The 22,448-nt window shown below is 42.0% G+C and overlaps 1 protein-coding gene across 3 annotated transcripts in view; it reads left to right on the top strand.

Moving 5' to 3' along the window:
* The window catches only part of STXBP4 (syntaxin binding protein 4), a 74,622-nt gene extending 63,534 nt beyond the window's left edge, over nucleotides 1–11,088 (top strand). For 2 of the 3 annotated variants that reach the window (XM_054846480.1, XM_054846481.1), the window contains exon 23: nucleotides 8,011–11,088. In XM_054846480.1, coding sequence (XP_054702455.1) covers nucleotides 8,011–8,122 — 112 coding nt within the window. In that variant the 3' untranslated portion in view covers nucleotides 8,123–11,088. The remainder of the gene's footprint in view (nucleotides 1–8,010) is intronic. The other variant, XM_054846482.1, reaches the window with a different exon arrangement.
* The last annotated feature ends 11,360 nt before the right edge of the window (nucleotides 11,089–22,448 follow it).

Genomic DNA, 22,448 nt, shown 5'->3' with positions numbered 1-22,448 from the left:
GATAAATCACAGTTGATTTTACTTACTGCATGCTAAATTGGAAAAACAAAGCTGTTTCTTTGGTAAGCGTACTCCACACATTTCTACTGCAATATAAAGGAAGGACCCCAAGCCCAACATACCGAGGTGCGTTCAGCTTTGCCTCTGCTGTCCCGCTCCAGTACATACTAATACATGACAATATACCAGTTATCTGCAGGTTATCTAAGTAGTGGTTGGAGTGGCCCTTCCTAGAAGAAACCACGTTCGATAAAGTTCAAATCATAGCAGAGCTGATCTAGAAGTAAACTTGTGTATGTTCCACTCAAGTTTCAGTGAGTTCAGAGCAGCAAAGAGAAAAAGCGTGATGTGCCGTACTGAACGTGCACTTGCAATCCGCCCAGAGGGAGCCCAGTGCCAGCTCTGCTCCCAGCTCCCTGTATAGCGGTGGGCAAGTTAGTTGCACCAAAATTGTCAGGTATCAAAATCATCATTGTAGGTGTCCTCATCTTAATAACTTTGATGTTTTGTGAGTAGGAATGGGTATTTTGAGGCAAGGAGCGCTCTCTGTTTTCGTTGTGTTCAAAGAAAAATGCAATTACTTTGCATCTCTTAAAATTGGTCCTTTCCTATTTTACATGTCACTCAGAAATAGAGTTTGATTTTGAAAATGTTTCCTTTTACCTGTCTTTCTCAAGTCCTCCTATCTGAAAATAGAGGAAAGAACAGTTGTATAGTCACAAGAAGTTGCACATATTTAAATAAAACTGGCTCTGTGCTACGTAAGTGCTGTTATTGCTGCTTTTTAATTTATAACGATCCAAAGCTCTCTGCATCCGTCAGCTCGACGTCAGTTCACACACTTTCAGGTGTAACCACAGGACTTTGGGTAATCCTGGTATTTTTCTTTCTGATTTTTGGATAACCAATTTAAGACATCTCAGAGAACTTTTATTTTCACAAAGCGTTAATGTCCGCCATCTGAGGTACCTGACTCTTTGCTGTGTCTCAGGTTGGTCACTAGGAATAAATATATCCAGAAGTAACAGTCCTCTTCTGAAAATTCTAACCCCTAGCTGTTTCTGCACTGTTGAATGAAGAAAGACTTATTAAAAGACACAGCAATGATTAAGTGTAGGACATTTTGCTAACTAAAAATTCATGAAGACTTACAGATAGCTGGGATAAGATGAAAATTCCAAATAATAAGGTTTAGAAATGGTTTATTGCCAGATATTTGGGTTGTAGGGAATTCAGTTTCTCTGATTTTCACTGAAATAATTTTGCATGACTGTAAGGAAAATAATCTCAGATGTAAAAGTAGGAAACTTGGCATTGGATTTTATGATAACATGAGCTTGTAATACAAGAATGTTAAGACCTTAAGCTGCTTTTGGTTGGGCAACTTTTTTTTTTTCATGAGAGGTTGTTTGTTTTTTAATATCAAGAACCAAAATGGAGAAACATTCTTTCAGCTTCCACAGATCCTGCACACTCTGCCCAGGTTCTGGCCTATCATATAAGGCAGCTGTTAAAATTTCTTCTGCGAGAAAATACATGAAGCTGAAATAGTTTTTTTTGCCTTAGACCTACAAATCCCACTGAAATCAGTGCGCTGATTTTTGTTACCTCTGCTGGGTAGTTTTACTGTTGTGACCAAAGCTCTAATTCTCACCTATCCAGTTACTCCTACGAGTAGGACTGGAAACATGAAAGTTGACTCCTACTAAACTTTCCTTTGCTAGGGCAGGGTTTGGCACCTGTGGAACAAGTCACGTACACCGCTCCGCACCGCCAGCTCTCCTGAGATCTCCCTGGGTTTGGGGAGGGCCATCAGAAGCAGAACAATGCACAGCAAGGTTTTTTTAAGTCTGTGCTTCATCTGAAGCGTGGGCCTAAGCCATCGCTCCGGCTTTATTTCATTTTAGTACACACGCAGTTTAAATATAAGCCTCGAGCATGCTCTGATGCGTTTGCAAATAAACCGCACCAGAATTTTTGTGATGTTCCCTTAGAGACACAGGATTATGAGTAACTGCATATATTAAACCAGCACTTTTAGAGTAATAGCGGTTGGCTAATACTGGAGTGAGAGAGATTTCAGGTAGTGCTTTAAAACTGTGAAGAGTTTGCATATTCTGTCGCTCAAACCTTTGGGCTTATTCAGCCTTGGCTCAGATCCTACTGTTATTACTGGTTTTATTTTAGATTGGGCCATTTGTTTATTGTTGACAATTTTTAATGATATAGCACACTATTTGGCTATAAATCTTCCTAGTGATTACTGCCTTCTGAAATTGCTGATAGATTTTTTTTTTTTCTTAGTAGACGAGTGTTTAATCGGTTTAATCAAGGAATAAATAGCGAGACTGTCTTCTGGGGTTTCACTTTATATCCTTCGATCTTTAATTAATACTCAAGCAAAATCTGTGATCCCTGAGGGAAATACAAGAAACATTTATGTCGCCTTAGGACACAGTTCCATAAGGTGACAAGTGCTCTCCATCTTATTACAGCCAATAAAAATTAAGGTCACTGCCCAGCATCTCCTGGGGTACTATTGTACGTTGTCTATTCCTTTTGAAATGTCGTCTTGAAGGAGGATCCGGTCTTAAACCAGTTTTAACAAAAAGGGGAAAGAAAAAAAGAATGTCTAATTTCCAATAATCTGATTTTGATAAATACAGTACAAAAACCTGTCCCAAACTGGAAACTGTCTTCCCTAGATGCCCTCAGGATTGATTGATTATACTTGCATCGATGTCATTCAGTTGTTTTATTTTGTTCTAATTGCTTATCACCTAAATTAAAATCCTTCAGTTACAGTTCAGAATAAGCTATTCCTTGCAGATTCTCCCAGCATTTGCTCTTCAAAACAGCAAGTTAGAAAAGTACGAGCAAAACAGAGATGAAAGAGCCAGGTACCTTCTCAAAGGTGCAAGATTTGGAACAGTGAGTTTTAAAGAGAAAAAGGATCCTTGCAAAGCAAAAGGCTGTTCCAAGCGCCAGGGGGACAGAAACAGAAAGGCCCAGCAACACAAGACAAAGGCAGTAATTAAAACAAATCTTGCAAAGCTGTGTGTCGTCCAGCAAAGAGCTCCACAGACAGATTCTGTGCAAGAGCAAGCAGGGGAGATGGTACAACTTCTAATGGAGGATTAAGTTTCAGGATCTTCGTTCAGTGGCATTGTTCTTTATTTTCCTGTTGCTCTGGCCCTCATTAGCCTCCAAACCACCACTGCATGGGGGGCTGCGTACCAGTGTGTAACAAAGGAACAGTCTCCCGTATTGCTAGCCATCTAGCAGATGGCATATACTCCTTTCACAGTAACTTCAGAACTTCCCACTGGGATGTGCATGTAAGTCTAAAAAAAAGCACAATACGGCATATATTTCTGGGTAGTATAGAGCATGTCCCCCTGCCAACCCATTGCATCCACATCTAGCAGTGCTATTTGCTACATTTTTTTATGATTATTTCAATAACAACAGTGAAAGCACTAAAGGGTAAAGCTTTCAGAGCGTGCGGTTTCCTATGTCTCAGCCTTACGGCTGGCAGCAGTACTGCACTGTGACAGCGGCTTGGCAAAAATTTTCCATCGGTAAAAGCTTCATCAAGCATCAATACTCTTTAGCTGAGCGTTATTGCGTTTTAAAGGGCTAGTGAAGTTTGGGGAATCAAAAAGTAAGGTAAGAAAGATGAAAAGTTTAGCAAAGTTACTACTATTGATTAAATGGATTTGGGTTATGGGGTACGTTCATTTAGGCAGGAAAATAGCTACCTTGGGGTTGTGTTATTTCATATGGGCAGAGGTCTGCTTTCGCTTTCATCTTCAGTACTGCTCAATGTGGTAGAGAAGCGTAGGGTTCATATGAGGCCAGAATCTGGCTTTCCAAGTTCGGATACAACTAAATCCTATCTGGCCCCTAACGAGTAACGGTCCCTATTCGATATGAGAGATTGATTAATTGTCTAAGGCTGCATCTTGTCTCTTGAACAGATCTCAAACAAATGAGTTGTGCACAAGATTGCTCCCTTTGAAAGCTAAGTAACCCTGGTGCGCTGGAAAAATTCAGGCGGGTGTTAGGAATGTCATTCGATGTCAAAAGGGGGAAAAACCCCAACTTCAAAGAATACCGCATGACTGCTCGGTAGCTCAGCATCCTGCACAGTGACCTACAGCAGTTGTGTTGTCTGCAAGGCTCTTCATGAGTCCCTCTTGGGCTCCAGAGTTTGGCCCTAGTTGGAGAATACAATTTAAGGTGAAAAGTATGTCTTGATAATGCTCAAAATCTTACAAAGGTGCAGAGATCTTTTCCTTTGGTTTTTCTTTGCATTTTTCTTTGAATTATTCTTTTCTTAAAAGATTGTCTTAAGTTCTCATTTTAAAAGAAATCATATTCCATGCGAAGAAGAGCCATAAGGAGGGTAATTATAACGGTATTTTAAATAATTCGCTACCATTTCTTTGCCAAAAAAATCCCTGTGTTCTCATGTTTTGTTTTTCCAAGATCTAAAATTTGTCCTGCAATTTACTAATGTTAAAAAGACAGAATAAGCTACTGACATATTTCCAGATCAAATGCTTCTGATTCTGTTTTCTAACAATAAATTTGGCTACCCTCTGATAGCGATGACTTGTTTGAAAACCTAAAAATCTTTAAATATTGTTAATTGCTCTGAAAATCTTTTGAACAGGAACATTTGCAAATGGAAAATGTTTTAAATTTAGGATTTGTAATGCTGGCTTTCCAAATATTCCTTTAATATTCAAAACTGTTTCATCAATTAAGCAAAACCTAGAGGTAGATTTGAATTTCCTCTCACTTTTACTGCTAGCCCTAACACACAAATCAGAGAGGATATATTTCTGATACAAGAATGTTCTGCAAACCAGTAAATCTGGGATTATCTCTTTGGACTGATTATGTCAAAGCTCTTTAGCCACAGCACTTTTGGAGAGCTAAAAATAAATAGCGAGGGGGTTATACATTTATTCTGTACCTAAATAATCTGTGCGTATTGTGCGTGTCTATCTACAATGTGAGACGTGGTATCTGGACTTAATGTTTATTTATAAGAGTTCTTTTCCTAGTAAGGATTTTAGCAAAGGGTTTAAAACAAAGTGTTCTAGTAGAAGCGTTCATGGGATAAAGTCTAGCGCAAGTTTAAAAGAACTGAGTACAAATCAGAAGCATTTACAGCAGATTGACGTTAGAGCAAAATTGGGCCCCAAATATTTTGAAAATGGATGAAAATCAGTTCTCTTCTTTCTTACCAGTGATTAAACAGTGTTATGGCATTGAATATAGCAAATTGTAATCCTGATTTCAATGTCACAATTCTGCACTATTAAAGATCTGGAGAATTTTTGCATTTAATTTGTACGAGAAAAAAAATCGAGTTCTTACAGCAGCTAGCAGAAGTTAGGCATGCTATCTTTTGCCTCCTGGTCCTAAGGTATGTAGGAGGAAAATCTTTTGAAGAATAAACAAAGAAATTTTTAGTTTGTTACATCAAAGACCTGTGAATGCTTTACCACGTAGCTCTTGTACTCCTGTGCAGTTTCTCCCATTTCACAGGATTGATACTGAATGCTGATGAGGAGATTTGGTGCACAGCGTGTCAAGGCATGCTACATGGGGAAGTCAAATGCAAAGGGGGAATTCAAAATAATTTTGTTCTTATTTAAATTCAGTAATGGATTGCTGAGAAATGGCTTGATAAAAGCAGACAATATAAACACTTAAAATAGTACTGCAGGCAATAAATCCTGCATTGGCAGAGCCGGAATGGATGGCATCCAGTTCGTTCAGCTCCCGTGATTCCGCAGGTATTGGAGGGAGTTCTGTGTCATTATGCAGATAAATGAAATCACATGCTGGGACTTTATAATTTAGAGTCCTATCTTCAGTATTAAGCCATAGTGACTAAATTTTTTAATTGGGGGGGAAAAAAAGGGTATTTCCTAACATTATAGAAAACATTGCAGAAAAATACAGCAAAGACGTTTTCCTTAGTATATGTACAAATATAAATATATTCCTAATATAAATATGAATACATATGTTTCCTTGTGACGTGGAATAATGGGAATGATGTTCTTGATTAGACAGATTTTATTCATAAATCTCTCATAAAACATTGTAAAAGGACTCTCTTCATATTCTTCGTGTTGGCTATCATCTGACTTTCTAAAGGTAAATATTGGAAACTTTTGGCAAGTTGCTCTCATTCTTAGTAAAAATGGTACATTCTGTTTCTTAGAATGAAATGATTACTGTACCTGCTGTGTTATATTTTCTGTAGCTACCTGTTGTGCAGTTATACTTCTGTTTTAACTTCTGTGAGACTGATCTCTACAGCTCCAGTAAGGTGATGCACGTTTTTTGTAATATACTCATGAAGGAATGGAGTCCATCCAGTGCTGCTCTGGCCAAAAAAGCATTTATGAATTGTTTTTACACATAAGTGGAGCTTTTGGGTTTGCTTTTTTTAAGGATAAGAATTCAGCATATGACCTTTATCTTCCACATTTTGTTTTTCTTGCTTGGTCCTTACTCAGGCTTTGCGTCAGTTGAAGTAGTGGCTAAATTCACAGATTATCAGTTCAGAGAGAGGTTAATCGGTTAATATAGCTCGAGATGTGATTTACGTTAGCATCGTATTTATCTCTTGGTAAACAGTATTGCTGTCCTCATCATATCCAACTTATTCTGAGCTCAGTATACTCAAATGAAAGGTGTGAAGACAAGGTAAGGTCATGGCACGATCGTGTTGACTGGAATAGTGATCCCCATACCCATAACTGTGTAGTGGAACATTGACTCAAATTCCTACTTTAAGGTATCAGTTTCCATAATCAAATATTCAAGAGACCATTCTTGAAGACAGAAAGACAAAATCTGTTTTCACTTGAAAAGGTAAATCTGGAGTAGTTCCATCATGGCATTTCCTATTTAATTAAACCAGTGCACCTGAAAGGTGAGTATAGGTGCACTGTATGTTAGAAGTTGTGAGAAGAGCTGTTTGTCTTTTGTGGTGTATGTTATACGTACAACATTTTTCAGCTAGTTCCTGTAATGACCTTATATTACAAAATTCATCTTTGCACTGACTTGGCTATAAAAACTGTGAATTTATTAGCAAGATTTTTTTAAGTGCAAAGAAGCTATTTCCTTTACCAAGAACACATTATTCCAGAAGGGAGAAGAGGCTGTGTCTTGCCCACACACAGTATGGCTAGCATGCATACTACCAATCATAAGGTGTACAGTGTTCTCACCCGCAAACAGTAAGCCTGTTCCATTTATCTGTCCTTAGCGAGCCTTGATCGGGTTCTTTCCATTCATGTAGAAGCTTACCAAAACCTATAAAGCAGCTTAGACTGCATGGCAAATGTAGGGTTTAAGCCTTAAAAAGTACTACTGACTCCCTTTTATTACACGTGCAAAGGCTGTGGAAGCACGTCCAGACTTTGGTCTAGAGGACATGTGAAGAACATCCTTTTTTGGATTTATTTATCCACCTTTTTCTGCAAGAAGAGGAATGACTTAATGATGCCAGAATATTAGTTGATGTTCTAACAAACTGAATGTATTTCCATGATGTGATTCAACATTTGGTCAACTTCCTCTTGACCACTATGCCTCAGGCTTTAACTAACATGGCAATGTTAATACCTTGCTAGTTTGTTGGGGTCTTGTAAGACTTTGCTAGTCTGGGCTGTACACTGTTGCTAGGTTAATTGTCAACAGCTCCATTAATTAACAGGAAATGTCACCAGTCTGTATCTCTTACAAAAGCATTCTCTCTAATGTATTGGGAAATGAGACCTTCAGTTCAAGTTCTAGCACCCAGAAGACTCCACATTTTGTTTGTAAAAATCTCATAGTTGGCAAGAAAAAGAGAATTCTGTATTTGAAAGTGTTGTGATGATCGTTAGAACTCCAGACTCCATCTGGTATTTCTTGGTTTGAGATCGGTAAACCTCTTTTGGGTTGCTAACAGCATTTCTTGTTTCATTTTAGCCATGTGACACAGACAACGTCATGGATCCATCCCGTAACAAGTGCGCTAAGCTTGCTTTGCTCTGAGGATGATGACGATGGAATGAGAGAGCTTCCTGGGTCCAAGAGCTGAGGACATCTGTTGACAAAGTAGTTTGTCTAGTTTCAGTACACTAGTGAGAAGATGCACGCTTTTTTAGTCTACGTACTATCTAGTCTAATGTAGTAGTACCTGATGACGTTTCTCCCCTTCGAGTCAGAGGAAGTTCTGCCATTTTGAGGTGGGTTTATTGATGGGTGCGACAAAAGACGCAGGCGCTGCAGAAGCCTCCCCTCAGTCCTTAACCTGTCCCAGTTCGGTGTGCAGGGATCAGTCTTACCTAAGGCCTGATCCAGTCTTTTTGTGACTTCTCTATTGGCCTAACTCCGCTGACCTGAAGTGAAATGTTCACAGCTTTGACCAGCATGAGAGTTAAGGTTGGGACATCGGTTGTAATTTCACATGGTAGATTCCAGCTGGTGGTTGACTGAAAGATGCAAGGTGAGGCGTTTGTTTTTAGCTAATGCTAGTAAGTGTAAAGTAAATGCCTTTTCTTTAACTACTGAAAATTTTTATTTTTATGGAAGAAATTTGCAAGTAAGTTTTGCTAACAGAAATTTAGCAATTTATTACAAGTATCGGAGCCCTGGCGACTTTTAAAACAAATACTTATTAAGATTGGTGGTTGGGCTGTAGGAAAATGAGTCTTTGATAAGTTGTCAAGTAAAAAGAAACAGTTTTGGTAGAGGACACCATACTCTGTCAACAATATGAGGCAAGAATGAAAATTATTCCACTTTTGTACTCTGCTAAACCGATACGTACATGCATCAAATACTTCAGTGGAAGCTGTGAAGTTTCAAGTACAATGAAACCTGTGAATCCACCTCCAGGATCAGCAGAAATCAGTCACCTCCTCAAAGTTGGTCTTTAAGTAGAACAAAATCATTTTGTACACATTGGTGATGATTTAAAGAGGATATAGAAAATGACAGGGGGTGCTGGTGCAATCTAATGAACAGGTTTCGCTGTACCTCAATAGCACAGAGTATTTTAAATCTCATTATTCGCAGCACAATGCATGACGCCAGCTTTGTCAAACGTACGATTCTATGCTACATTTTTCTGGAGGCTCTGTATATATATGTGTGTGTTTGTGCTTTATATATATGTGTTTGTGTGTATAACATATATGGTAAGTGTTGACTAATGAATGAAAGAAGGATCTGAAACTTTGCGGAAGCACTGATGAATACGCCAAAGAAAAACCCTATTTCTGACCTTCAGCCCAAGAAGGAGAACGGGGTTGTAACAGTGTGAGGAAGGCGCAGGCTGCAACCTGCCATTTTCTGAGCAGCACGCTTAAGGACTTCTGAACATCCCTGGAAAAGTTCAGGCACACTTCTGTGCCCCAGCTCACCTCCGTTAGCCAGTACAAAGGGCTGAGGCTGTGCAATCACATTTTTTGAGGTCTGTTTGCAGCAGATGTGGCACTGGGTTTAAAAATCCTTGCACTCTGAGGAATGGATATGAAGACCAGACTTATTTGCAGTTCTGGTGCCTATGCCACGCTCTGTCCTTAGCATTACAGAGCTGTGCCAAGTCAGGCACACTGTAGCTGTGGATCCTTTTGAATCAAAAATAATATAAATTTATTTTAAACCCTAAGTCAATTCTCTTCTTTGAATAGCAGTGCAGCAATCTACTGCATTTGGCCCGTGAGCTGTAGAGCTCATCACCAAATGCTCTTCCTGGAGGAACAAAGCGCAGCTCACAACAGGGTTTTTTTGCAGCCTTCGCTGGAAGTATATGTCAGGATATATTGAATAAGCAAATAGGAAAATTTGTTTTGTACTTTTAACTAGGTCAGAACCAAATTATCCATGAATCTACACAGGTGGTGTGGATTAGGAACAAGAGCTTGCTCAGCAGAGCCACAGTAACTTATATTTCTAAGAAAACTTCTCATAGCAGTAACACATAAATGCTTTAGCCATATTTTGCTTCAGTGGCTCCAACGTGCTTCGCAGCCTCCCTTGTGTTCCCAGAGAACACAATCTGAAGGGACAGAGCGTGTGCTTCAGTTTCAGGGTCGGACACTGTAGATAGAAGCGTTTTTATTTAAATCCCTTTTCTGAAAATGGCACAGACTCATGACCTGTAGAGGATATATATGAATTCCTTGCGATATTTGCCATAGCCTTAGTAGTCATTAGGATGCCTTATGACAGATGCTTTCAGTTCATACTTCCACGCTATCCGGATTGCATATAGATTCCAGTTTCCCAATTCTGTTCAAGAGAATCTCCACTTGACCCTCACAGTCTTGATTTATTCTGCTAGTGGCTTTGTGACAGCTGGCTGGGTGCTTCAAATAGGAGAAGCTATTTAGGGACAGAGACTCTGGATCAGACAGGCTTGCATGAGCAGAGTCTTTACAGAGAGCAATTTAAAGCTGTCCTGGTAGATCAGCTGGAGGAGGACAGCTACGCGCATTCTGCTTGCCCTTCCTGGGGAGCACGTAGGGATCTCTGGCTCGGAGCGGGCAGTGCCCAGCTTGCTGTGCACGAGGGGGAGAAATGGAGACACGGGGCTGGCGTTCTGCCGGCTCTGCTTGCCCTCTCCACCCACAGATGAGAACGTTTCAGAAACCTGGAGGCTATTTCTCCCTCTCTCTTAAAAATTTGCCTAGAAATTAAAGATGTTAGAAATAGATCTCTGCCTCTCTCTAGCTGCTTCTCCGGTAAGCATTACCTCTTCAGATAATCTGCTAGTTCAAATTCTCCTCTGTTGAGACTACATTTTCATACCTACAATCTCCAAATGTTCTAATCTATTTTTGTACGCTGGCATACTTGTTTCCTAGGTTATTTCTCTCTATCTCCCCTTGTCTCTTCCTTTCCGTGAAATAGTTTGTGAAATTATTTTGATTAAGCTGAACTGTGTATATTGAGAAAATGGTTCTAGGATAACTTAAAAAGAATTTGTAAAGAGCAGTTGTCAAAATATACAACACTGTAAACAACTTTTCATTTTTATTCCAGAATAAAAAAAAAAAATACATGGAAAAGAAATGAAAGTGCACGTGTTATCCTTCAAAATAATGAAACTAGAGCTTCATAAGGGAGTGGCCACCAGGCCATAAATGATTCCTGTACCTCTATTTATTTTCCACGTAAAGGTGACATTGTGAAAAATAGTGTTCTGGTACACACTGGTGTTAATCTTTACCTGAATACTTGCACCACACTGCCCTTCAGATACTGCAAATATTCCAGTAAATTTAAAACAGCACATTCTCCCATCAAAGCAAATCGCTTGACACAAATACCTACACAGGCGTATTAGATACTCAGCTTCACAGGTGCTAAATAATTTCCTTGTAACGCTGCTCAGTGTCTCAGTAAATTAGATGAGCCTTTCATCAACCCCACCAGATAAACATAAGCACACGTACATATGGGAGCTGCCCATTCCATAGACCACATACATACTCATCGTGGCCCGGCGTACGTGCTGGCGGGGCACGGCCACGCTGCCGTATAAGGGCTGCGCTCTAGTTTTCTACAGTAAAGTCTATAGAAAAGATATAGTTATTATATATGTAAATACATAAAGACTCTGGATTTTTATGATCAGTTGGGAGGGAAAAACCAGTTGCTATATGCACACAGACATTTAACGCAAAGCGAGGACCAACCTCACAGCGCTAAATCTGTTCTGACACCCATTTCATTTGGAGCCTTGAGGACTCTCGAGGGTTTGCAGCGGTGCCAGACTCTGCAGAGAATTTCACTGTAAAGTCTCAAGTCGCGTTATGCTCAAAGGATGATCCTGCTCGGACTTTGCCTAGAAAGCCACCTTTCTAGAGAAGTTTAATACCATCCCCTTTAAACCCGTAACTGATGCAGACTGCCGTTCCTCTTTGCACTCAAAAACATTTGTGGTGGTGGAGATCTCGTGTACTTAGAGTACACATTCCAGCGATAGAAAGCACTTACTTCTCAGGTAGTTTAACAGTACAAATCACTTCTTCATCTACTCGAGCTATGCACGTTACTGAATCAGCTCTTGCTTATTTTCTAGAATTGTTGTAGACATGTAAAGGGGCAAAACCCCAACGGTCAGCAAAGGAGAGAGAGAGAACGAACAAATCCCGCTTTCCTGCCCTAACAGGAGCACCCGCTGCCCGAGAGCCGGGTTGCACGGCGTGTGGTTTGCTGCAGAAGATAAACCTGAGAAGCCGGAGTACTGAGCGACAGGTTCAGTCAAGCAAAGCGTTTAACGCGGGTCGATCTACCCCAGCTATTCAAATGCTTCTCGTGACGGGCTGCTTGACGAACCTGAAGCAAATGATTTGGTAGATTTCTTCAAGTCTGTTTCTGACGCGCAGGAGGGTGTCTGCTGGCATTGAGGTAAGGCACGGAAAAGCCTGTAAGAAAAATGTTTGTGGCTGTGGGACAGGCCAGGCTGTCAGGACTGACGAGTGGAAAGGCCTTCCTGAGGTTCAGCAAATGCTGCCATGACTTGGCCTGTGAAATCTTGGCTTTTCTGGGAACTGATAGGATTCTTAACGCTCAAGAAACTCACTGAGTCAGAAACCTTAATGCTCATTCCGAACCAAGCACCAAAATTCGGTGGCCTTTTTGCAAATACTGCTCTGAGTGAATTTCGTGTGGCTCTAGCTTAAGTCAGCAGCAAAACTTGAAGTCGGCTCCGGAACCTTTGTTCACTTCTGTGCTCCTGGTCCTCCTCTATGGTTCCTACCACCCTACTCCCGGGAGCATCGGCTTGAGCTTCCGCAGCCGTAAACGCGTGCAGGCACATCAGTTCGACAGAGGCACCTCCAGCTCAGGCTCAGGGGCCAGCTTTGCAAAGATGTTTAGCAGCTTAAAGATGTTGATGGAGTTAATGGGCATTAGGCACCTAACCTACTTAGATGCTGCTATAAATGCTGCTAGGCATGTTTAGGTACCTAAATACCTTAGTAAATCTTTCCCCTTACTGCTTGCAATGATAGCATACCAAAAATCAAATACTAATGAATAAAGCCTAACCTTTGTCCTCTGTAACCAGCTTTGCCTTTCCCTGGGGATTGTTTTCATGTAATACTAAAAATACTGGTCATCTCACGGGTTGTACCATCCAGATTCTGTTCATGGTTTTGGTGGCTTGATTATTTATTGCTCATTCTAGATTTTTTTTCCCCAGACAGTGGCTGATGTTGCCATGGATTTAATAGGTTGATCTTTTCATAATGCTCTTTTAAGGTAAGGTATTTTATTACAAGATAATAGTATTGAATTTCCTTCCCACAATGACGCAATGAGTTTTTGTATCATTTGTCATTAAGTCATATAGTTGAAAAAAATTGAATGGGCCAAAGTCTGTTACAAATAGAGCCTCATGTTTCCAAATATGAGGATGGGAACTGGAAATCTAATAACCAATACTGATTTTGTCCCCATGATACAGTATCTGAGTTAAACCCAAACTAGTTAAAGCTGTTCACTTAAAGGGAATATATGAAAAAAATCTTTATGCCTCCTGCTCCCAGTTATGTTTTGGGAGGTTAGTGTGTCCCCTGAAAATTCTGTTCCTGACACCATAAAGCCGTGTTTGACCTGATGTGTATGATAAGGATCTCCATTTACAGCTTCCAATGTTAGCTGAGCTTAAATATGTATAGGGTTAATTACTGTCTACGGATATTTTCTTGCATTAGAGCATATATGTCTGCTAGGTTCAGCTATTCTCAGCATAACAGAAAGTGCAACGATCTGTTTGGTAGTTCCAACGGCACTTGAGACTCACAGAATTTAGTCCAGCATCTTTACCGCATCACACATAAGCTATGTTCTTCCTTCAAGTTATGAAGGATATTGATGAACAGGGATATTGAACTGCAACTATATGATGGTGCCTTATTCACTGGGGCTGCAGCAAGGGAGTTTGCTGAAACGATCACTCGGCTTGGCGAGGAAGAATCCAGCTTCTCAAGACAGTCATTATGGGGAATATCGGTTTGATTGCTAGGCTGCTTGGCTAAAAGCAAACCATGAAAAATCAGTAGTTTTGCTGCTGCTTTCGATAAGTCACAATTTCGCCCTGACCCCCAAAAGCCACACACTGATCATAAATGTCTTAATCTCTTTTTAAGTACCCTGCTCTTTAGCTATTAGGCAGTCAATATTTCCCTATGGCCCAATTATGATTATCATCAAGGCCAATCCTTGCTTTTCTATGTGAAGAAAACTCATTAAAACATATGATTAAAATGGAAAAAGAAATAAAAGTGTTTGTGGGCTAAAATAAAAATATAACAATAAAAGCACTGATATGGGAAAGAGAAAGGATCTTAGGAAAGGCAAAGCTTTGGGGTTCCTTCTAATGTTTTCATTTTTACTCCAAAGGCTCATAGTGCGTCACCGTTCCTTTCTGACCCCAACAGCCTGAGGAAACCAAGAGCCCTGAGCTCCCCAGGGCTAGAGAGGCTTTCAGTCCCCAAGCAGCAGGCTGAACCGCATTTATTAATCTCGAGCCTGTGCCACTGGGGACCCTAACGTTAGGTACTGTAATTAGTCACCATGGGGGTTACACGTTCCAAGTCAAAGACAACTGTATATAATTGATGCCAAGGCATGAGCAGGAGCAGAGAAGCCCATTAAGCAAGCTGCCTGCCACGCTCAGAACATATTATTCCTTCAAATGAAATACAAAAGTGTTGTAGATAATAAAAAGGAAGAGGAAATAGGACGCCAACAGTGTTAGAGTATGATTGTCTTGTTATTTGGCTATTTGAAAGATGGAACCACAAAGAATCATCTTATTATTAAAGGAAAATGTGTAAATGCAATTAATCTAATGTTGTTCATTTCTCCGTCTGCTCATCTTTGGGAACGCAGCCCAGTCACTTGAGCCTAAACTCTCTACATATGTGCTTAACCCATTCTCATTGTAGATGCTGCAGTAGCAGGGTAATATAGGCTGTGGTGTTCCACTACCCGTTTATCAGAGTCCTGCAGCGAATGATCTAAAACTCAGAAATCAAGTCCATAGTCCACGTACGCCAACAGGAAAGTCCCGTGGCTGGCTGAAGATAACGGAGAAGTCTGGTTTACTGCTGTGCTCAGAGGTGGTTTGGTTCAGAGCTCTGAAGTCTCTTTCAGTCCAGGTTTGTTGTCACTGCTTGGCCTGACTGGTATGTGTCATTAACACATGCAAATTAACCTACGTACAAGTGAATACAGTTTCAGGAAAGTGAAGGAAAAGGCCTTAGTAACTTCACCACATTCGTAAAAATATAGATTCCCTCTTACAAGAAAACTTGTCAGCCATCAGGAATGAAGTTTTGCTACAGCACGAGCGGGTGCTACAAGAGGACTCCTCCAAGCAAGGGCCGGCTGTCGCCCCGAGAGGTGGGCAGCACAGCGGCAGTTTGGTTTCTGATGTGGCTGAGAGGAATCGCTGCTCTCCAGGTGAGGAAAAGTGTCTCGTTTCTTTTTTCACTACAGCCAAAGGGGAAAGGCAAGCCAAGGGACTCCGCGCAGCCGGGAGTGAGGACAGTGGCACACGGTCAGGTGCCTCATCACGTCTTGACTCCGCAAAGAGCTGGTTCCTGAGAAAGGATCGTTCTCAGGTAAGCTCTTCCTTGCTCTAACAACTTCTAGCTTATTGTAGCGGAAAGTCCTCAATCAAAAAAAAATAAAAGTTGCTCTGCAAAGGTACTGACCGTTCTAGCTCCATGCAGGAAGCTTAAATGAAAGAGATACGCACAGAAGCGTCCGTGATCTCTTTGTTGAATCCCAGGCCACAGCACAGCCCCCATCGCTTTCAGCACTGACTGTGTTTAGCAGTTGTTTGCGGCAGTGATGCCAGCACAACATCCATCCCTAGCTCTCCTCTTGCCCTGCCAGTTCTGATCCCTCCCTAGAGGGAAGCGGTTCTCCGCTGCCTTTTTCCTGGTCAGCTGCCATGTCCCCAAGGGAAGGACTGCAACTCGGCAGCTCCCAAGCAGGTAAACTGAGTTTGCAGTAATCCCAAATACCTGAGATCAGAAGCACGGCTCTGCCATGGAGGCTGAAGGTTTTGAGAGCAGGGAAGGGCAGGGAGTCAGATGGACGTACGTGCCTTCTGCCATGTGTCCCTGCCAGGGCTGGAGCCTAATTGGATTTCACAAATGCGACTGCTGCGTCTCTTGATCACAAAACCAAATTAAACCTCAAGACGTTTCAGACAAATCCCTACCTGAAAGTCTGCCTCAAAAAGCAAATTACGATAGTCTCACTTCAGCTTCTCCCCTGCCCCAGAAGGGGAGTCCAATGAAAACTTCAAAACTATTGCTTTAAACCAAATCAGAAGAGAAGCGAAGTACAACCAGCAGATCTGCTGAATTCCTGGGTGCACTGAATAAAATCAGTCATGTGATAATGATGGGATTTTCTAGAACACCGTTTAGGCATGCAATTTCTGTATTAAATCTATTCAGACGTCCCTAGAACATCTGTTTCTTCTATAAAATGGGAATAACAGCCACTTTTTACAGTGCACCGACAGCTACAGATAAAAGCATGGTAATTGCTAGTAGTGACTGCTGCTTAACAAGAGATTTTCTTGAAAGTTAACCTGTCAAGATTTTTAAGACTGTTGCACATCTCCATGCAGATTCTGGATGAGCACCTCAGCCACGATAGCCCTGTGCCGGTTCACGCAATTTTGGGAGGTGGGGGCCATGTTAAACTTATAGATAACAGCAGGATTCAACTAGATTCCAGCCTCTCTTGAAGCCAGGTCACAAGCGGGCTGATCCCGGGAGTTGAGGTAGGAGAGGAGGCAGCGCTCTCCCTCCCGTTCCCTCTGGTTTGCTGTTGACATGACCTAAAACCAGGTGGAGCTGCTTGAGCACACTGGTGCAATGGGCTGCTCTGCCTCCCTTCAGGGAGACGCTGAAACACCTGCTAAAATACTGGCTAGCCCCGAAAGAGCGGAGCCAGTTAGAGCTAATGCCCGGGAAAATCCACAGCTCTACAGCAACATGGGTCCTAGCTGCTTTTCATCTAGCTCCCGCCTTCCCTATGGTTATTCATGAGTCCAGGTGCAGAGAAGATGAAAAGGCTGCTAGCAGGCTTCTCCCTGGAGTCACCACTTGAAATGGTACCACATTTCCAGGGAAACCTCGCCTGCTCTCAGATCAAGGCTGATACTCACGGGAACGCCGTGGTTCCTCTGGCGTTCTCAAGGCAAGCAAACACGATCCGTATTGTCCAAACACTGAGGCACAAGGAGAAGTCACTAAACCCAATCTGCTTTAGTAAGACCCAGAGCTAGAGCAAAATTTTACCTCTCTTGAAAAACCCAATGGCAATATTGCGATGGATTTTGTTGGCTGTTCTGCTGGTCTTTACGGCAGCCACGTGAACAGCTGTAAAACAGAACCTAATAAACACGGGACAGGGAAATGTGGATTGCTTTCATGCAGGGCTCTAGCAGAGCAAAATTCTGCGGCAGGAAACCTGGCTGACATTTTTTTTTCCAATAGGGAATGGCAGCTATTGGAGCAGAAAAAAACCCCCATGCCTGAATGAAAGCAAAGAGACTTTGGGGAGGCACCAGCTCGGAATAGCTGTCGCCGTCCTTTGTTACAGCCTCGCTCAGCGCACGGGGACGGCCAGGACCAGGCTGCCGGGGTGCTCGCTTCTCTGTGCGCAACATCCCCTTGCTCAGGAACAGCAGCTACTCCCCTGGAGCACTTACAACCTGGAAAAAAGCTAAATCAGACTGATTTCTTTTAATTTTTTTTAATCTATTACAAAACTGGAAAGCTTAAAATCAATCTTTTTTTTCTCTGTTGATTTGCAAACTCTCCCTAGCGCTGCCCGTGCTGATGCCTTACCATAAAGGTGTCCCTGAGTGCTGAAACGTGTATTCTCTAAATGAACCAAAAGCGCAACATTTTGTGTCTGTAACTGCAATTTGTGTTAGAGCTACAAAATCCTCTCCCGTGAACTCATGCATATTTTACTTTTCATTAAAATTTACAAGCACCTTCAGATGACAGCAAATCCTACGTTTCTATTAAAGCCAGCGTTACCTTTCCAGCAAAGACGGCGGCAGGGACCACAACGGACCTTTTCTGACCCGTATGGCAGAAATACACCGTTGCCACAGATTTCCAGTCTACGTGGCAGTGATCCACGGCACCTGAGAAATTTCAACAGCCTAGCGAGAGTGAATTGTTCTAGTAGAGATTGCTCATGAGCTACTAATCTTAGCATAAAAAGGCCTTTGACTGACTTCCAAAGGACCTCAGTGCAACTCGTAAGTAAACTAGTCTCACCTACTAGTAACCCAGAGTAATCAAGGGGTTTTCTTGCGGGACAGTATCGTGCACAGGTTCCCTGTCCAAGCCAGGCTGACCCCGCAGCACGCCGAGCACCTTTACCCACTCTGCCGTGCTGAGGATGGCTCAGCTCTCAACAAGCATTCAGCACCCGGCAGGATCAAACCTTCAGAATCTAACTGGGGCCTGGGCAGTTCGGATTTGGTACGATGAGTAATTACCAGGCTGTTTGTCTGTGCTAGCAAAGTGCAGAATCTGCAACAACTGAGATCAATACCTACTCTATTACTAAGCAGATGCCGTCTCCCAACCTCCGAACAGGTCGTTAACAGGGCTTGAGAGAGCAACGAGAGGATATTACTGTGAGGTTGAGAGAAATATAAAGTACTGCTGCAGGGCTCATTACTGGAAACAAGTACCTGGCTGTCGTGCACAAGAGGCTTGCAATCTGTCAAAGCCATAATAGACCTCATTACCTTATTGATGTATGAAATCACATAGCTAGCTGCTGCAAATATTCACCTGAGATACAGATGTCACTCTCTTGAGATCCTCCTACTGCTCCCACAGGAAATAGAGACAAACTACGAGACGATGCTGACAGGAACTGACTTGTCCAAGGTCACACAGCAAGCGGTGGCAGAGGCAGCAGAGATGAGACCTAGTCACCAGCTGAGTGCTTTAACCCCTGTACCGAACTGTCTTGATAACTGAAGACTCCAGATCAGGTGTAAAGGTTTCAGTCAGAAGAAAATTTTATTCTTCAGAGTATCAGAAAAATGGTTCAGAACTTCTCCATCTGATAACACATGGAAGAAAATTTCCAGCGATGAAAACTGGACCGCATGTACCATAAAGATCAGATCCAGCTCTGCGCCTTTCAGTGTTGTTGCACAGCTCTTCCTACCCAGCTGGGGCCTCAGTCTTGAGGTGCCCTATAGCTTAAACCCCAAATATAAGGGATTATAAACAGACTGAGAGTGAACACATTTCTCAAACCCATGACCAGGAGTACAGGGTGCAGCATCGTGAGAGCACGAGACAATACGGCCCTGCTTGCAGAAGGGACAGCTTTTCCAAGGAAGAACTTGCGTAATCTAACAGTTGACTAGTCAGATAACAACCAAGATAAAATAGTGGTGCTGGATGGCTGAGCAAAGCATCAGAGAAGTGTTTTAAAAAGCTTGTCTAAAAGTCTACAGCAGTCGAAGTTTTATTTCTGTTGCATGGAAGCCTCTTGGCCGTAGAGGGGTTTCAAATGCCCCTTGGCTCCAGTTCTCGCCAGGGCAGAGAGGAAGGAGCACTCCGAGGAGCAAAACAACCCCTCGGTTGTACAAGTGTGAGTGCAAACTCTTGTGAAAAGCTGATTGTACTAAAGGGGGTTAGCGGATGAAATGCTGTATCCATGGTATCTAAGAAGGTGACTCATTCACCACTATAAATACTAACTCGCTTGCAAGGAACATATTCTAGTAAAATCTGTGTTTGTACCGCATTTGCACAACACGCTTGTACCGAGGTTCCACTTCTTCATGGTGGGGTCAAACAGCCGGGGCCCGAAGAGGAGCCGAGCTCCAGCCGCTCCGCCCCTCCCCTGCTCAGCTGACGGCACTAAGGACCGACCGCCAGGCTGAGCGAGCTATCGCGCATCAGTACGAGCGCATCAAATCGGTGAGGAAGCATCTTCAGGAGCTTAATGCAGTAACTGTAATTCAAAATGTTTGCTTTACACAGGAACGAGTCACTGCCTCCTCTCTGACACTGAGCACTTTCGGCCGTTAAGAATACGGTGATGCTGCCTGGAAAGAAGTGCAGCTGCAAATGGGATAACCATTAAATAGCTGCACGCCAGCTTATTTGGATCTTTCCTGGGAAGCAAGAACATTGCAGTAGAGTATCTGAAAGTTCCTAGAAGAAACAACAGCCTTCATAAGGTAAAGACATCAGGCAGAGCTCCACTGGCAATCTGGAATTCACATCAGCACATAGCTTTGGACGTTTGCACTTAGAGAGGAGACTGTAACTTGCCTCCTGAGGAAAAAAGGGGAAAAAAAAGAACAAAAGGCAGCTTCTCCAAATTGACACAAGTGCCGTTCGCTTCTGAGCTCAGGAGCTGGGTGCCCCTGAAGTGAATTTAAAGATGTTTATGAATTTCAAAACACGCTGCTCCCCTGGCTAATTAAATGAGTGTGGAGACACATGCCTCTCCTTTTCTGGCCGAACGTTGAGGGACATGATAAATCAGTGGGGAAGAGAAGACTGTACTTGTGGCTGCTCTGTAGTTGGAGGTCTTTAAGTGATGTAAATAGGACTTTTTAAAAATAATATACTGAATTCTTAATGATTTTTGGGAGATACAAATAACTTTCTCATTACAAGGACCTTCTTTCCTCCCCTTGTTTAAATATTCCTTAGCTTGGTGAAGGTGGAAAAAAGTTGGAAAACTGACTTGGTTCAACACTACAAGGCTTTGGAGAAGTATTGATAGACAAGCCCTTCTCCATTCGGGGTCACAAAACAGCTGAACTTTAGCAGCTCTGGTAGTTTTTTGCATGTGGTGGTGTATGTCTAGAGATTCTGATAAAGTGGAAAGATAATCGAATTGAAATCTCATTACTGTGTACCTTTTGTAAGATCAGTAATTTCACAGTATATTAATTTTTTCCTAGATTAGTTTAAATGTCTAACAGCACTTGATTTAACAGAGAAGCATGGGTAGACAGTACTCCAACGTTGCTGTGAACATCTGTTCCGAGTTACCAAAATTCCAGCTGAAAAACAAATATTTCCACTATAAATCAACCAAAACATTATCCTGAGTGTTGTAACAGATGCAAAATGATTCTGGCTCACTCCGCCCTGTGGTTTGGCTCTTTCCTTGAGATTGCTGTGAATATATTTATTTACACACTTCAAGAAATACACATTTGAAATGGCTATTTAAGCTTACTTAGCATATGCCTGATGTTAGTTCGAAGCCAATAGTCAGTCGATAGACTTCTTAACTACGGATGCTACCAATTAGCATAAACTTTAGTTACAGCTTTGCAGAGAAACCTGGTCTAGAGTAACACTTAAAGTCTGGCTCAAGTATTGGGAACACTTCAACCCAATACTACTAGAAATGGTGACTGAGTTTGTGCGCGGGGGAGTAGTTGTTTCGGGGCTTATATTCCCGCTGTTCTGGTGTGCTTTGGCGGGTTTTTTACCCCCCCGTTGTTCCCGCTGTTTTTTGTGTTTAGTTTCATGAGCTAAATGAATCAGAGGAGATATTGATTTAGCCGGAATAAAGAAATTAAGTTTGTTTACTAAAGATGAAATTTGGAAAAAGGCTTTGCAAGAGACTGCTTGGTTAATGGTCTCAGTATGTGAATAAAATGGTTTGTTGAGGCAGAAGCTGCAATTCGATACTTTGAGGCGTTTAATTGCATTAAGCTGCATCTGAGCAACTCTGATTAAAGATGCTTTCCTTTTTTGAAATATTTCATATGTAACAGATAAGCCAGACATGGAGAGAACTGAACTGCGGGACCGTAAATAACCACAAAATCTTGTAAGGGGGAAAGAGAAAAGTCCTTTTGGCTTATCCCTCTTTGCACAAAAGAGACTTTGGGGGAAGAAACAATGCTGTGTTTTGAGGATGACGTTTTGCAGTTGTTAATCATTTTCTGTCTTAAGTTCTTGGAGAAAAACAGTGTGCGTAGACTAAATATAACCGTGCCTTTTCTGCCGGTTGGGAAATGGGAGCTGCAGGCTAGTCATCCAGCCCACAAACAATAGAAACACATGGTCCACCCGAAGACGTGATGATGGGAAATGGAGCACTTCGGGGAAGTAAAAGGGCCCAGCTCACGCCGTCACCGCGATAGCGGCGCGTGTCAGACCGGGGCTTTCAGGAGTTTGTGGGGAAGTGAACGGAAATCGTACGGGGGGGTCCAGCCATAAGCACCTGCATTATTCCCCTCCAGAGACGTCTGAGTTGTTATAAAACTCTAGGACTGCATTTTCTATAGGCAATTTATTAATTAAAGCATAACAGTAAAAACAAACAAAAAAAAAAAGCTACATATATTTAAACCA

The sequence above is a fragment of the Grus americana genome, chromosome 18, assembly GCF_028858705.1.
Source record: "Grus americana isolate bGruAme1 chromosome 18, bGruAme1.mat, whole genome shotgun sequence".
Classification (NCBI taxonomy): domain Eukaryota; kingdom Metazoa; phylum Chordata; class Aves; order Gruiformes; family Gruidae; genus Grus; species Grus americana.
Note: the sequence above shows the minus strand (reverse complement) of the source record. Positions and strands in the feature narration are given on the sequence as shown.